Genomic DNA, 17801 nt, shown 5'->3' with positions numbered 1-17801 from the left:
CTGGACTCAATGATAGTCGGCAGAAGCTTTAATTGTAGCTCAGTAGTCAGTTATTACTAGTCTCTGGCATTTTGCCTCATAATGAAGAATAGGAGAGATGAACTTTACTCCTATGTGCATCACAACAATGCTATGGCATTTCTAAATTTAAGTTATTTAAGAGGAGATGTACTGGGCACCAGTGTACAAGAAAGATATAGCGGAGCTGGAGAGGGTTCATAGATGGGAGGACTACAGTAACCAGAAAGATTATCAGAATTATGGTTATTTAGTTTAGAAAAAAGAAGGCTTAGGGGAGACCTAATAACTATGTATAAATATATCGGGACCGTACAGAGATCTCTCCCATAATCTATTTATACCCAGGACTGTATCTATAACAAGGGGGCATCCTCTACATGTAGAGGAAAGAAGGTTTCTACACCAGCACAGACTGGGGTTCTTTACTGTAAGAGCAGTGAGACTATGGAACTATGCAGACTATGGAACTGTCTGCCAGAGGAACTGTCAACTCAATAAAAGTGTTCAAAAGGGGTCTGGATGCATTTCTGGAAAGTAATAACATTACAGGTTATGAATACTAGATTTATGGGGACAGAATGTTGATCCAGGGATTTATTGTGCTTTATTTGGAGTCGGGAATAATTTTTTTCACCCTGGTATGGGGTAATTGGCATCAGCTTCATAAAGGTTTTTTGCCTTCCACTTGATCAACTCTTTGGGACACAGTAGAGATATAGGTTGAACTGGATGGACTCCGTTCTTTTTTCAATCTTATGAACTATGTTACTATATTGCATGCTTGGTTATCAAATGTCACTTAGGCTGGGTCCACACTACGTTTTGTCCCATACGGGAGCACATACGGCAGGAGGGAGCTAAAACCTCGCGCTCCCGTATGTGACCGTATGCGCTCCCGTATGTCATTCACTTCAATGAGCCGACCGGAGTGAAACGTTTCACTCCGGTCGGCTCATTGAAATGAATGACATACGGGAGCGCATACGGTCACATACGGGAGCGCGAGGTTTTAGCTCCCTCCTGCCGTATGCGCTCCCGTATGGGACAAAACGTAGTGTGAACCCAGACTTATGGTGGCTCATTGACCTGTTTCTTTTAGGCTTTTAGTTTCCATCAGATGCCTTAGAAGACCCTAATGCAAAATCTATCAGGCTTGGTGGGCATAGGTCCAGTGACCTTGAGCTACCCCAGGAGGGAACACTGAAAGCAACAAGCTTGGAATATGCAAAGGGGCACCTTTTGCACCTATTTCTATTTCAACAACAAAAAAGCCCTGTACTGAAAATGTGTGGCCACTTCTGATCTAATGGTCATTTAGCCAGGCATTGTATAGTTCTGTTTATGAGGATGAACCCCATACTAATTATTTTTGCCCAATTTCCTTTGTTTCTCTGGAACAGTGACTAGTCAGAGCCATAACTGCAGGCACTCAAAGGTGCATAAAATGGACATATCTTTGAAGCATTACAGTTTCTAGACCTAAGGTTGGGGCCAAGATGCAAACATATGGATGCATGTGTATTGCACGCTTGTGACAATGGCCTAAAGCCCCAGCCTTTGAATGCACTTATTTGATTCACACTATTTAACAGTCCCATTGGCTTCCAAAATAAATAGACTGAGCAGGAAACAAAGGCAATGGATGAAAGTATCTTTCCTATTGGACTTGATGGTCTCTTCTTACCCACGTGCCCCTGTCTTAGCTTTTCCAAGCAAGTCCTGATTTTGGTCACTACTTGCACTTTTATAATGTTGACAAAATTCAAATTTTGGTGTCAATTGCAGTAGTCAAGGTGAACAAAATGTCTTTTCCGAGGTTTTCTTACCTACAGTTTGATCTCCTAAAGCCTTCTTGTGCATGGCTGCCATGGCTCGCCTTGTTTCTGTATGTACTTTAGCAAGGACAGTGTGACAGGCATGACAGGGCACCTTTTGCTGCTACTCACTCTCTTGCTGCTCACTTTCTTCAGAAGACATTGTTTTTGCATTCATGAAATAATGCTTTCAGGAAAACGCGGGAAATTTTGGAGAAAGCAAGCAGAGGAAATCAGTGGAGTAACCAGACACATTGACTTCCAGGACCCAGGTAGGAAACATTAGGTGTAAGTCTTTCCCTCAGATCTACTTCTTAAAATAGAAGAACCTCTGAAAATGAAATGGTGGAAAAACCCCGTAAGAGAGTACAGACTGATATTTTACTTTGTCAATGAATGTATTTTCGTTACTATTATTCTAATAATATATCATTAAAGAGAACCTGACATCACTTTTAAGCTGGCTCAAAGTGTGCCTGTTATTTGAAAAAACCTTTGAGACATCAAAGGTTTCAATACGTCAGGGTTTTAGTGCTGAGACCCCCTTTGATCAGTAGAACGAACAGGGAGAAGCTCCTTGGCTCACAGTGATCTACGTCCTGTATAATGGGACCACAGGATGGAGACCATGTGAGCTGGGGAGTTAGTTGCACTACCGCATGCTTCTCACTGCTCTTTCTACTGATCAGTGGGGGTCTTTGCTCTGAAACCCAGAGCAATCAAAACTTACTTTGTCTCTGTGACATGTCAAAAGTTTATTTTAATGACAGGGACACTTTAACCACAAGTCATCGGGGCTGTCCATAGAAGCTTCTGCCTGCTCTGTCGGCCTTGATTGGTATAGGTAGGAATCTTTTATTTAAGGCCGGCGGAGCAGGCAGAAGCTGCATGGTACCGCCTCAATATTTTATGGTTTAGGCAGAAGGAAATTGATGACAGGTTTCCTTTAAATTGGATTGGACTGTTGATGACTACATGAATGGTGTTTTTTTTTTTTGTGCTGTGTCATCTCCAGTTTTTGTCTTCACACTTCTTCCATGATGTGATGTGACCCACTCTTTGCACTTTGTTAGGGAATTTTGACTTATTAGTAGGTTTCACATAAAATAGTGGGCTAATGCAGTGACAAAAAAAAAAAAAAACATGAACATGGTTCTCGAAAATGTAGACAACATGAACATGGTTCTCAAAATGTGAACAAAATACTTCCCTTCTGAAGCCAGCAAGCACTGTGCTCTGCAAGCCAGCAAGCACTGTGCTCTGTACTGATTGGGGGGGGGGGGAACAAAATCTGAAACAGCTGTCTACAGATGGGTCATGAAAGTGTAACTGTCATTAGCAAAAACTTTTTTATATAATGTAGATAATACCATTATATGTATACTCGTAATTTACATTGGTTAATAAAAATGTGTCTTTTTTATCTCTGCAGCTATTGCATGTGTGTCTCTGTGAGGAGACCAAATACAGAAAGTGAGGGTGGACAAGCAGAGCTCTGTGCAGTGAGGACAAGCAGGGCTCTGTACACTGAGGACGAATAGAGCTCTGTGCAGTGAGGACAAGCAGGGCTCTGTGCACTGAGGACAAGGAGGGATCTGTACACTGAGGACAAGGAGGGCTCTGTACACTGAGGAAAAGCAGGTCTCTGTACACTGAGGACAAGCAGGGCTTTGTACACTGAGGACAAGCAGGGCTCTGTACACTGAGGACAAGCAGGGCTCTGTACACTGAGGACAAGCAGGGCTCTGTACACTGAGGACAAGCAGGGCTCTGTATAATGAGGACAAGCAGGGCTCTGTGCACTGAGGACAAGCAGGGCTGTGTAAACAGGACAAGCAGGGCTTTGTGCTCTGAAGACAAGCAGGGCTCTGTGCACTGAGGACAAGCAAGGCTCTGTACACTGAGGACAAGCAGGGCTCTGTACACTGAAGACAAGCAGGGCTCTGTACACTGAGGGCAAGCAGGGCTCTGTACACCGAGGACAAGCAGAGCTCTGTGCACTGAGGACAAGCAGGATTCTGTGTACTAAGGACAAGCAGTGCTCTGTACACTGAGAACAAGCAGGGCTCTGTGCACTGAGGACAAGCAGGGCTCTGTATAATGAGGAAAAGCAGGCTCTGTATAATGAGGACAAAGAGGGCTCTGTGCACTCAGGACAAGCAGGGCTCTGTACACTGAGGACAAGCAGGGCTCTGTACACTGAGGACAAGCAGGGCTCTGTACACTGAGGACAAGCAGGGCTCTGTACACTGAGGCCAAGCAGGACTCTGTGCACTGAGGACAAGCAGGCCTCTGTGCACTGAGGACAAGCAGGGCTCTATACAGTGAGGCTCCGTCACATGCTCCCCGCTCACACAGCAGCATGATTAACAAGCCAGGAGCCTGTACAGAGCCCTGCTCATCCCGCTCTCACTTCCTGTATTTGGTCTCCGCACACAGACACACAGGCAATAGCTGCAGAGACAGCATGTTTTCTACCCAAAAAATGCATATTTTTTAACCAAAGTATATTACAAATATACTTATAAAGGTATTATCTGCATTATATAAAAAGCTTTTACTAACGACAGGTACACATTCATTTGCAGGAGCTCTACCTCTAATAAGTGGCACCAGCAAATAAGTTCTCTTCCATCTCGAGGGCGACTACTTTGCATTTTTTCTCCCAGGGGAGCATTGTATGGCCTGTAAGACCCCACACACAAGTTTGGAGCTCTCCTCAGGGAAAAAATGTACCTCCTCATTCCCAAATCTAGAAGTACTGCTTTTGTATTCAGGCAGTTACTAAAATAGGATTTATGTGTTTGTCATACGCATAAATATTTTATATCATTATACATAGGAGAACTAGAGGATATTTCTATTGGCTAATACTCAGTAAGAAAGCTTTTTTTTTTTTTTCAAAGAACACTTTACTATTTATGGTAAATTTGATGGGCTTTAATATGGTCTTGCCCTTTGATAAGTATTCCTTCTTATAAGAACCACATCAATGGTGTCCCTTCTTGATAAAGAGCCGGCATTAGTTTTAATAAACACCATGAAACGTTCAAGCTATCACTGAACAGGAAAATGAGCCACCACCAAGCAGCCTCATACCCCCCCCCCCCCCCACACATGATCAACCTGTCTTTGGTGAATAATGTAAAAAGGGGCTGTCTCAATGACTGCTGAAAATGTATATATCATTTGAAAGCTGTGATATTTATCAAAAGAAGACGACTCGCAGAATGTGAATTTGTATTGTTTTTTTTCATCCTTTTAGTTAATATTTGTTTTGACTAAATAATATGAAGCCGAATGGAAATAATCCGCTCATCACTATATAAACATTAAGCGATGAGGCAAACAATATTTTGAATAAAGACTGTGTAGTATAATTTAATATTAGTCACTAGGAACATACACATTGCATGACAATGACACAGTTAAACTGAATTGTGTGTGGATTTTAAATAAAGTCAATAATAGGCGACAAAGGGAATTTTGGATAGTACCTGTCTAAACTATTTTTTTTATTCTCCTTTATGATCCCCCTCCCCAATAAACCAACCCCCAAGCCTTTATTTTTTTTTATATATTTAATGTTTTCATTTTGACTTCCCCCTGTTTTTTTGCTCACTGTGTGAGCTCCAGTGCTCCTGAGGGGGCGTTTCCTGACACGTCATCTGAAGCCCTGCCAGGAGAACTTCTACCCTCTCTCTTCTATGCTGCTCTCGCACTCAGGAACGCAGCAGGTACAATGTGTTATGTCTAGTGCAGGGACCAAGCACGGGTCCTTGTGCCATGACATTTACTGTGCCCTGCAGTGGGCATAATACATATCTAAAAGTGTGCTTCATGGGACCACAGACCTTTGAGACTTGGACTGAATGTATGGGTGGAACAGTTTTGGTCTTTCAATAATACAGTTTTTCAATAAGACCATCAATGTGTGATTAGAGGGTTGGAAGTCTAACACCTGGATCATGGACATATCTGTTAATAGGACCACATATTTACAGAATGTAGAAAGAGTTGTGAAGCTGCTAAAACACTATCTTTATACACTATAGCTTTAGTAGTTGTCTAACAGGGTGCTTTAAACTAAGGCTGCAAATCCGCTGACGTTGCCTTGAACAATGTGTGCAAGTTGAGAAGAGCCCTACTCAGGAGCACTCAAGAGCTGTCACATGAGTAGCTGCCCTTTAAAGTCTTCATTGCTCCACGAACACCTTAAGTTAAAAAAAATAATGGATTGCTCATCAATATTGTACAAGTTAACAGTGTGAGCCAAGAAGTGAGAGCATCAAGATCTTGAGTACGGAGAATAGTGTTTTCCATTATGTCTCTATTGATAAGTCTATTGTTCTCACGACTTGACATTTATAATGCCTATGTTATTACACATCTAATTTACATTTAGCAGTAAAAATCCTGTCCTCCCCAGCATTCTGTATGTAGATAAAACTGTTGACTACAACCCTAGCCGTCTCTATATGTTTTAGTCTTCGCTTGCTTTATTTGTCTGCTTTATGGAGTCCCCACACTTACAGGATAGACACTTGTTATTTTATTTTTATTTTTTATTTTATTTTACTTTGTAGCAAATACATAAATCATAGATATGATATGAAACAATGTTTGTATAATAGCTTAACATTTTGGCTTTATAAAACTTCCCTAAACAAATGAAAGTAAATTATTTCAAGGAATGTCATATTCCATGCTTTTTCCAGAACAAGTAAAGGAAAAGATGATAAAGCCACTTAAGGTTAAACAGAAAAATATGGAATCACCCTATAATTCACAAAAAATGAAAATAAGGGCAAGATAGACTTTACATTCTTTCACTTTTTTTTAACATTTTGTTTTGTTCTCCATAATGTGAATGTAAAAATAGAATTTTAGAAATCAGCTAATTTATTAAAAAGGAAAAACTAAAATTTCACATTGACAAAATGATTAAGACTCTTTGCTATGATGCTTGAAATGTATCTCTTGATCAACTTTGAGATGTTTTTGTGCCTTGACCTTGAGTCACCTGTGGTGCATTCCTTTAAATTTACATGATTTAGGAAGACACAGCCCTGTGTATATAAGGTCTCACAGCTGATAATGTATATTAGAGCAGTAACCCACCCGTGAGGAAGAAATAACTACCTATAGAGCTCAGAGACAGGATTGTGCGGAGGCAAAGATCTGGAGAAAGGTACAAAAAAATGTTCTGCTGCACTGGAAGTTTCCAAGGGCACAGTGCCCTCCATAATCTCTAAATGGAAGAAGTTTGAAACAACCAGAGCTCCAAAAATCCTGTGTGCAGATGGGAGAAACTTCCAGAAATTCAACCATCACTACATCACTCCACCAATCTGGGCTTTATGACAGAGTGATCACAAAGAAGCCTCTCCTCAGTAAAAGAAACATAAAAGCCCATCTGGAGTTTCCCAAATAATCACCTAAAATACTTTAAAGGCATGTTCACATTGAGGAATTGGAGAGGAATTTACTTGAGTAATTCTGCTTGCTTATTTTGCTTTAATTTATCCTTAAATGAAAGTTCCATTGACTTCAGTGGACTTTCCGCAACCCTGTTTACACTATAGAGTTCTGCAGAAGAGAGAAAATGCCAACAATCAAGATTTTTCTGACCAAAATTATTCCTCTTCAATTCCGCCCATATTCCTAAGTGTGAACATACCCTTATACTTGGAGAATCAAGATTCTCTGGTCTGATGGAACCAAGATTGAACCTTTTTGACTCCATTCTAAGTGTCATGTCTAGAGGAAACCAAGCACTGCACTTCACCTGCCCAATACCATTCCTACTGTGAAGCCTGGTGCTGGCAGCATCCTGCTGTGTCTTTGTTTCAACAGTTGGGACAGAAAGACTGGTCTGGGTTGAAAGAAAGCTATATTTGTAGTGAAAAACTGATCCAGAGTGCTCTAGACTTAAGAATAGACTGGGCCAAAGGTTCACCTTCCAACAAGACAGTAACTCTAAGCACATAGTCAAGACAACTCCGGAGTGGATGTGAATGTTCCTGAGTGGAACAGCAAAAGCCCTGACTTGAACCCAATTGAAAATCTCTGGAGAGATCTAAAAATTGACTTCCACCCATGGCCCCCATACAACCTGACAGAGAAGATCTGTAGAGAAGAATGGCAGAAAATTCCCAAATCCAGGTTTGTAAGCCTTGTGGCATCATACCTAAGAAGACTGGGGGCTGTTATCATTGCCAAAGGGGCTTCAAGTTAGTACTGAGTAAAGGGCATACATAATAATGTTAATGAAATATATTAGTTTTTCCTTTTCAACAAATTAACAAAGATTTCTAGCATTCTGTTTTCATTTTGTCAATATGGGATATAAAGCAGAGAATTATGCCTTTTTTACTACAGCACACAATATAACAAAATGGGGAATAATTAGAGTGGGCCTTAAAGACTTTCTAAATGCATTGTAGCTGTGGACTACATTAGTTGAAACATTGCAAAGGATTATTAAACTCTGTGAGCTGCCTTGACTCTTTTATTGATACAGGCAGGCTCTACCAATAGAGTACAGATCTCACTGATCGATGTAGTACATATGTACTACATTGATCCGTACTAAATATTGAATGTTTGCTTGTATAAGTTCCCTAAGGGAACTAAAGTTGTAAGAATATATAGAGATCCCATAGGGAAAAGGTGCTTATATAACTTAACGTTTACTATCACAGTTTATCATTACACCAAGATTAGTTATTAGTGGATACCATAATAATATAGAATTGAACATATATACAAAGGAACAAATAGACAGTCCACCTATGACGTGGTAACTGCAGGTGACCCGCATTCAACGGCCAGATACAAAAATGAATTGGGGTCAACCGTATGTGTATCATACATCTATTCACCAATCACATGGATCAACACCACATGCATTAATCACAAGTCAATCTTACTCCCAAGTACACAAAAAGCCTGCTTCCTCAGGGGAAACACTCAGGGACCTGTGTCAAAATAATACAGTTGTTATAACCATGTCCGTATACACCAGAAGTTAATAAAATCTCAGGATGCACTTCTGGTTTACTATCCATTAATGGACTCCTAAACAGAAAATAATACTAATCTTAGCAGTAGCATCACCATATCATCACCCATGTAGTATATGTGTTAAATTGCTGGGGTTTAGGTGGCTGTAAGCATGACCCTGGGAGCCCTAGGTGTAGACGCTACGGTTAGAAGAATAGTGTTCGGACGCTGCAGTGGCAACAATCCCGCTATGTTGCCGGGACCGTGCAGCCACCTAATCCCCAGCAATTTAACACATATACTACATGGGAGATGATTTGGTGATGCTACTGCTAAGATTATTATTATTTTCTGTTTAGGGGTCCATTAATGGATAGTAAACCAGAAGTGCATCCTGAGATTTTATTAACTTCTGCGGACATGGTTACAAAAACTTATTTTGACCCAGGTCCCTGAGTGTTTCCCCTGAGGAAGCAGGTGTTTTGTGTACTTTATCTATACGCCTGCAGAAAAGCGTTGGGAGTGGGATTGACGTTTGATTAATGCATGTGGTGTTGATCCATGTGATTGGTGAATAGATGTATGATACACATACGGTTGACCCCAATTCATTTTTGTATCTGGCCGTTGAATGCGGGCCACCTGCAGTTACCACTTCATAGATGGACTGTCTATTTGTTCCTTCGTATATATGTTCAATTCTATATTATTATGGTATCCACTAATAACTAATCTTGGTTTAATTTTAAACTGCGATAGTAAAAGTTAAGTTTTATAAGCTCCTTTTCCCTGTGGAATCTCTATATATTCTTATGACTAATTTAGGGGTCTTTCTCCTCTACCTTGGCATACATGTAGCCTGTCTACTTTTTACACAATATATACTGGAACTAAAGTTGTGTTTTTACATTACATTTATAACTTAACCCCTTCTATAATAAAGCTCCCTCTTTCCATTTTCCAAATAAGCAAACACAAACAAAATAATAATAAACATATATTGTATGACCAGAAGTAAATTTTTCAGTCTATTAAAATATAACATTCTCCAAGGTAATTACTCTGCACGCACCTGATCTCCAGCATTCACATAGATGCCTGTACATGTATAACCTGCACATCCGAAATAGCATATTGACAGCGCTGTAGTACCATTATTTAAGACCACTGCTGCTGCCATCCAGTATAGATACTTGCGCTGAGAAAAAATCTTCTTTTAAAAGAACAAGTTCAGATGCCTATTATCCGGCAATTGATATCGCTGCAGCCCCACTCTTTAGAGACCACTGCTACAATCCTATGAACACCCGTTCAAACACAACTCACGCATGCGCCTAACAGAAACTTCATACCCCGTACCGAATGAGAATAATTTTTACATTTTCACCACAATATGCCCATTTTTTAGATAATAGACAGCAATGAGTGGTTTCGCAACCCTTTTTATACATTAGTTTTTATTTTTGCGGTTATATTTCATTGCATAACATGTAAAACACACACTTCCAATTTTATGAATGAAACACCTGCATCGGACAGCGCTACTACAACACTACAACACACTACAGCACAGCCCTATGACACTCTTTTAACCAATCCAATTGTATTCTCTGGTGCCTTTTTTAAATTAAATCTAGCCAGTGACATGTATGTATGTATGTATGCCACAGTCATTGAGAAAGAGGTGCAAGACCTCAAAACACGTTTAACACGGCAAATAAAGAAACTAAGAATTTATGAAGTTGTGCCGAATCTTCATTCCATCCACGGTTGGCCCGGAACACGCAGGATTTTTTTCCTAAACCCTGCAAACCTGCTTCATCGAGTGTGCTGCCACACATCTCGAGCAACCTGGACGGCTGCACCGCAAACAGGATCTCAAGGGATCACATACACCTGACGCTCACAAGGTTGTTGTGTGCCCTACACAACCTTGCAAGGTGAGATTTCATTCTACACCCACCTTATTGGCATTATCCAGTAAAGACATGCTGCCCAATAGGAAGCTCTGTTTTTGTATTTTTTATACAGCCAAACAATTCTAAAAGGTAAATGATATTGATATTTTTGCACCCGTACTGACCTGAAGAATCAAGATAACATGTCAGTTTGACCACATGGTGAACAATGTAAAAAAGGAAGCCCCCAAATTTGTTCTTCTTTTAAATTAAAGGTGTAGTCCAGTGGTGAAAAACTTATCCCCTATCCTAAGGATAGGGGATAAGTTTGAGATCGCAGAGGGTCCGACCGCTGGGGCCCCCTGCGATCTCTCTGTACGGGGGCCAGGCTCTCCAGCCAGATATCGGGTGTCGACCCCCGCACGAAGCGGCGGCCGACACGTCCCCTCAATAAATCTCTATGGCAGAGCCAGAGATTGCCGAAGGCAGCGCTCCGGCTCTGCCATAGAGTTGTATTGAGGGGGCGTGTCGGCCGCCGCTTCGTGCGGGGGTCGACACGCCCCCTTCGCACGGGCTGCCGGGGCCCCGTAAGGAGATCGTGGGGGGCCCCAGCGGTCGTGTAGGGGATAAGTTGTTCACCACTTGTTCACTACTGGACTACTCCTTTAAGCTCACAAATAAGAGTTCTTCATTTTTTTGTGATACTTTTGGAAAAAGAAATAATGTTGTTACAAATTACAATTGAAGTTAAAAGGGTTTTCTGCCCCTAGACATCTTATCCCCTATCCAAAGGATAAGGGATAAGATGTCTGATCATGGGGGTCCTGCTGCTGGAACCCTCACGATCTCTGTGCAGCACCCAACATTTTAAAAGTTATTTGATGTCATGCCACACCCCCTCCATCCATGTCTATGTAACATAACAAGAGGGCGTGGCATGACATCGCATCCACAGTCGCCCAAACCCAGAATTCTAAAAAGTTACTTTTAAAACACTGGGTGCTGCATGGAGATCACGGGGGTCCCAGTGGCGGGACCTCCACGATCAGACATCTTATCCCCTATCTTTTGGATAGGGGATAAGATGTCAGGGGAGGAGTACTCCTTTATGGTTGGTGACCATATTTCAATGTCCATATTATGATTTCCAACTAAGGTTGATTTCAGGTGGGTTTAAAACCGACATATTTTGATGTCTGCCATAAAGTTCGAGGACCTCTACCACTTATGGTTCTCCTGAAAATAGATCCCTTTACAGTCCATGTTTAAGATGGAAAAACACTTCTTTCTGATAAACTTTATTTCCTAAGTTTGTATGCTATTAATATTATTGATTGGAACAAGTTACATTTTATGAAAATGGAATAAACAGAGAATGGCCCTGGGCATGCCACGATCGAGACTATTGGAGTTTTTAATGAACATCCCCGTTCTCTACTTGTTTTTCTTTACTTGGCTTTCATAAATGTCAGTCTGTCTGCCAGATTCCCATGTAATCATAATGTAAGTAGGGGGTGATGTCACAGGGAGACTTATGAATATGCATCTGCATTCCGATAATGGGGAAGGACAATGATACATATCATGGAGCTCTGCTGATACTAATAGGAGTTGCATATCAATCTTTATAATTGCACTGCAATGCACTTTCTGCTGATTTTAAAATCTGTGTTGGGAACTGTGCCTACCTTCTATTTCTTGGCAGGCTCCTACTCTTTCGAGTGTGTTCTGCAGTTAGAATGAGTATAAAACTTAAAAAAGAAATAAATAATAAATGTTAGTGTTTCTAAAGTGCATTTCAATGTTTTGTTTTGTTCTGAAGACCTTTTATATAGGTACCAGCCCATAGCAACTACTAATAAATCCCAGGGTAAATGGGAAAATATTCTCAGATTATGTTCACTATAATATGATAGGAAGGATGTAAATCGCTATCGCTATGTAAATAGCTTTTTAACAGCCATTGAAAACTTTCTACAACTCACATGTATATATATATATATATATATATATATATATATATATATATATATATACATATATTTATACACGTGTTGAGTAACTTTGTGAACAATTTGCTTCACATCTTTTTGATTTGACTATTTTTAGTTGCATGGTTGCATGGTTTGGTTGCATGGAAATCCCTTCATTTACCAAAAGTGACTCCTTATCACTGAAAAACAGTCCTTAAATATTGGCCACTTGATGTCTCTCTTCTTTGCACTTTGCTATCCAATGCCTGTTGTCAGGGGATTTCTGTCTTTAGCAACAGGGAGACTTAAGACAAAATAGGAAGTTGGGGTGGGGCTTAGCATTTGGTTTGTGTAGAAGATAAAGAGCCTGAGAGTGCCTGCAAGATGCGACAGTATAGTTGCTCAAAATGACCCACAAAGGTAAATCAAGGCTTCCTTTTCAACTCTTATTACCAATAAAAAAAAATAAACAGGGCAGATATTCCTTGTGTAAATAGTGGTGTAGCTGCTGTTGTATGTCCACAGCGTTGCAGTGTATTCTTTCCCTCTCACATCTCTTCAGCCTCTCAGCAGCAGCAACAATTGCAGCAACTTAGTGATTAGTAAAACCCCTGTATTGCTTGCATTTTTCCTCACACAGCACATAGTGCATAAGTACCCACATCTTACTCCATATGTAGTAGTGTACAATGCAAGTCATTCCCCAGCGCCAAGTCAGCCTATTAAATGAGCTTTCACCAGCACTAAGTCATAGCACAGCCCTATAGGCTTTGTGTTGTTCTATGCTGTAATTGGCTGAGCAAGTAAGGGAGGAATTGCCTGTGTGTGTACTACCAACAAAGAGCGGAGAAATAATGAGAAATACATGTGCACCATGAAGAGAACTCTGAAGGGTTAATGTAAGCAAAGCAGGCAGTTTTTTTTTTTTTAATCTTTTGAAATGACAGGTACTGTATACTTTAAGGCTGTGTTCATACATGGTATTTTTAAGCAAAACCAGTAATGGGTTAAAAAAAAACATAAGAAACTGTAAATCTTTCAATTATTGTTTTTCTCTGTGCCAGTTACACTTTTGGTTAGACTAAAAATACTGTGTGTGAGCCTAGCCTAAAGGGAGATTCTAAATCTATATAACAGAGGCCGCCATCTATAAATAAAGCCTGAGAGTGGGTACAAAGAGCATGCCTGTATATGCCAAGCATGCCTTTTTTCATAGAATTGCTTGCTTTATTCATCCAGGAATGTCAGATAGGAGTGGCCCAGAGTTCTTTATGCCCACAACGGCTGTCTTGTGTACTTTACCTGTACATGCACCATCAATATGTATTATGGTGCACTCAAGGTGAGTCTATGAGTGATTCAGAACCTCTCCACATTATACACATTGACGGCGCATGTGTCAGAAAAGTACACAGGGTCGTGAGCCCTTTGTGTCAATCGCACGCAGGAGATGGTGAGCAGAGAGGTGTTGAAGCGCCAGGGCACAGTGGACCCCAGACTAAGCCTCTCTGACACCCCTGGACGATATGAAACCATTGTTTTAAGGAAATAAAGCATGCAATTTTACTAAGAAAGGTATGCCTGGCATATACATGATAACACCTTGTACACTGTGTGGCCTATTAAGCAACTATATGATGTGACAAATGCACTTTAATAAAAAATAAAAAAAAAGGCTTAAAACACACAATAAAAACTTTAGAATTCAAATCTAATGTTCTAAATAAAATTTGACCTGTTAAACAGCAGATTCAACATAAAAAACGTTCCCTCCATGTGTCTTGAAAACAATTCTTTTGTCATTTGATAATAAAACCAGATGATAACATCTCAACAAGAAATTTACCGTACTTTTTGGTCTTTTTATCAAGATCTATATCAGAAGCTTCAGCATTAAATGATACAGTTACTTGACCCAGAAAAATGGCCGGTCTGACTTTCTTCTACACACTCAGTATATGACATGTTTTTTTGTTTGTCTGGAGTATTTTAATGGGCTTTACTGTCTAATGCATCGTCTCTCGGATCAATAATACTGACACGGAGACACCAAATTGTAGATTGTTACTACAGCGGACTCACAAGAGATTTCACCTTTATCTGAACCAAGAAACTAAACGAAATGATGGAGTCTTAGCTGTATGATCGTATCCACCTTCAGAGCATGCTCAGATGTTGACAGCTTGATTACATCTATCCTAAATTCTATTTATTTATGTTTTTTTTGCATGTCCTAAATGTAAGCAGAATCCATTGCTAAGTAGCCTCAATCTCTATGACCGCTTTAGAGAAAGATGTTCTGCAAAGTTTGAGCACAAAACCCAACACTAAAATAAGTAGTTCCAGGTCTGAGGACTTAGCATAACTGTGCATTTCAAAAATTTTTTGACAGTCTCTGAATTTGCATAGTTAACCAAACTTAAAGGGTGTACTCTGCCCCTAGAAATCTTATCCTCTATCCAAAGGATAGGGTATAAGATGTCTGATCTCGGGGGTCCCGCCGCTGTGGACCCCCGCAATCTCCTTGCTGCACCCAGCGTTTGTTTAGAGCATCGAGTGTAGCGCCGGAGGCTCGTAATGTCACGCCCACGCCCCGCTCATGACGTCACAGCCATGCCCCCTCAAAGCAAGTCTATGGGAGGGGGCATGACGCCCCCTCCCATAGACTTGCATTGAGGGGGAATGGACGTGATGTCATGAGTGGGGGGTGACAGTGCCATCAGGAGCCACCGGCCCACATTGCCAGTCATCCTGTGTACTGGATGTCTGGAATGCCACAGCCAAATTTGCAGGATCCCCAGTGGCTGGACCCCTGTGATCAGACATCTTACCCCCTATGTTTAAGATGATAAGATGTCTAGGGGCAGAGTTCCCCTTTAAGTCTATGGAGGGAGGTAGTTTAGCTGTTATATTTTGTTCTGATAAATTTTGCAACATTTAGACAACAGTGCCACAGTGGGCCTCATTTACTAAGCCAAAACCGACCAGTTTTTGTCAGGTTTCTTTGGCGCAGAGTGTCTGAGACATGTCTGCACCGGTTTGCACCAGTGTGCGACAGTGTGAGCCTGGAAAATCCGACAAACCCGACATTGCACTGTGAAAAGCCAAAAAAGGGGCATGGTCTGCCACAGAGGGGGCGTTGCAGACCCCAAAAGGGGAGTGGTTTCACAACCCGACCTATTTACTATTGAACTCACAGAAAATCCTGTGGATAAATGGCTGGAAATTTCTACCTAGAAAAAGCTGGTCAGAAAATGTTCCGGACTTTTCCCAATAGTAAATAAAGAGGAATCCTGCAAGTCTGAAACAACATTTCCCACTAGTAAAAACCTGACACTTTTAGTAAATGAGGCCCGATGTGTACATTGAAACCAGCAAGATTATGTGCCTCATGTTTGTGTTGTAATGATTGCCCCTCTATTGTATTATGCCCCTCTAAGTGTCTACAACTACTAAGATTTATCTGCCACTGTATGTGAAGAAGAGTTGCCTTCTTTTAAAAGGCAAAAAGAAAGCTAAAAAAAGGGGCGCTCTCTGGAGTGCAGTTTAGGAAAAAGCAAATGAAACCTACCGTCTAGTGCTGGGTGTCACACCTGATCCACTGGAGTGATCCCACAGAACAAACAAGACCCTGTGATGGTAGCGCGGTGGGTAGGATATGTGCAGTATGCGGCTCACTTTCCCTATTTCCGTATACACAGGGGTACGGAAAAATAGAAGTGGAGTAAATGGGAAAAAGGAGGGAGTTGGGTGGAGCGCTTCTGCTGGAAATGACGGGATTGATGCCGCCACTCACCCCAGGATGCCACAACTTGATTGTTTTGTGGACCTGAGGAAGGCGTGTGCCTGCGCCAAAAGGCAGTGTCCAAAATCTTTTAATAAACATCATCCTGTGCTATCGTGGCGTTCCGAGTCCCGTAATTTCCCGCAGAAGCGCTCTACCCAATTCCCTCCTTTTTCCCATTTACTCCACTTTTTTTAAAAGGGGAACCACTCAAGAACCTCACCCCTCAGGTACACAAATAGTGCTGTTTGCATGGAATTGTGGGAGAACACACATCTGATTACCATCAGAATGCACTGACGATCTACGTTTACATTGATAGCTTATTACAACGCTTTGTTCTGTTTCTAAAATTTGTATAGATTTGATTCTCCCAAGTAACTTCTCTTGTGATAAATTTTGCCATTTAACTAGGCAACCTGACAAAAGACTAGACTCCCTGTATTACTTCTAGTGATTTCTGCTTTCTCTGTCTGAAGGCTTTGGTACTTGAGGGCTCTTCTTCTAAATGATCAAGGCAGCTTTAAGTGCCCTTCATGTAAGGAACTTCATTTGAATCAATGAAAGAGAAAGCACTTACTGAAAACGGTGGCGATTCAGCCTGGGCCTCACTGACATTTATGACAATCCACTTTACTAATGTCGTTGGCATTACTGGCTACTTCAGACATGATTTTAATTTATGTTTCATTTATTACATAATATGGGATGACTACTTGTGTTGGCCTGTTGTTTTTTTTCAACCCAAGAGCAAATAAATGATCTTGTGTCACAGAAAGTCAGGACATGGTTAGGTCAGGCCAACTAGTGGGCTCAGGCTCTCACATAGTGGACCCTAAAAGACTTTGAAGAGAATCACAAAATAATCTATAAACCCTACTGATTATTATTATTCATCTGATGAAGATGTCAAAACACACATTAACCAATAATGGATTTAAAAGAAAAATGTGGTGGAAAAAATGTATCCCTTATGCGCAGCATGGCTGATAAGTGTTTGATTGCAGGGGGGTCTGACTGCTGGGACCCCCATGATCTCTCTACAGGGCCTAGCCCCGGCTTGGCTCCTTATTGAGCACACTGTGTCTCCATCTCTCCCATAGAGATGAATGGCGGGGGTGTGTTTTGGCCAGCTTCTCTGCTGGGTATGACACGTGCACTAGAGGAGCAAAGCCGGGACCCCATTAGTCGAGGCTCTGTATGGGAGATTGCAAGGAAGTGATTAAGTAATCTCTGTTAACATCTATTAACATCTATATCCGTCAGCACCAGAGGGGATCCACATATACTAATTTCTTAATTTTAT

The 17801-nt window shown here is 41.0% G+C and overlaps 1 protein-coding gene across 5 annotated transcripts in view; it reads left to right on the top strand.

The window, feature by feature from the left end:
• KCNH5 (potassium voltage-gated channel subfamily H member 5) overlaps window positions 1-17801 on the top strand; it is a 403943-nt gene that overhangs the window by 23677 nt on the left and 362465 nt on the right. For 2 of the 5 annotated variants that reach the window (XM_056545662.1, XM_056545663.1), the window contains one exon: window positions 2030-2107. The exons of the other annotated variants lie outside the window; for them this stretch is intronic. In XM_056545662.1, coding sequence (XP_056401637.1) covers window positions 2030-2107 — 78 coding nt within the window. The remainder of the gene's footprint in view (window positions 1-2029; window positions 2108-17801) is intronic. 5 annotated transcript variants of the gene reach the window in all.

Source organism: Hyla sarda, chromosome 11 (genome assembly GCF_029499605.1).
Source record: "Hyla sarda isolate aHylSar1 chromosome 11, aHylSar1.hap1, whole genome shotgun sequence".
In the NCBI taxonomy this organism is placed as follows: Eukaryota; Metazoa; Chordata; class Amphibia; order Anura; family Hylidae; genus Hyla; species Hyla sarda.
This window is presented reverse-complemented; position numbering and strand designations above follow the sequence as displayed.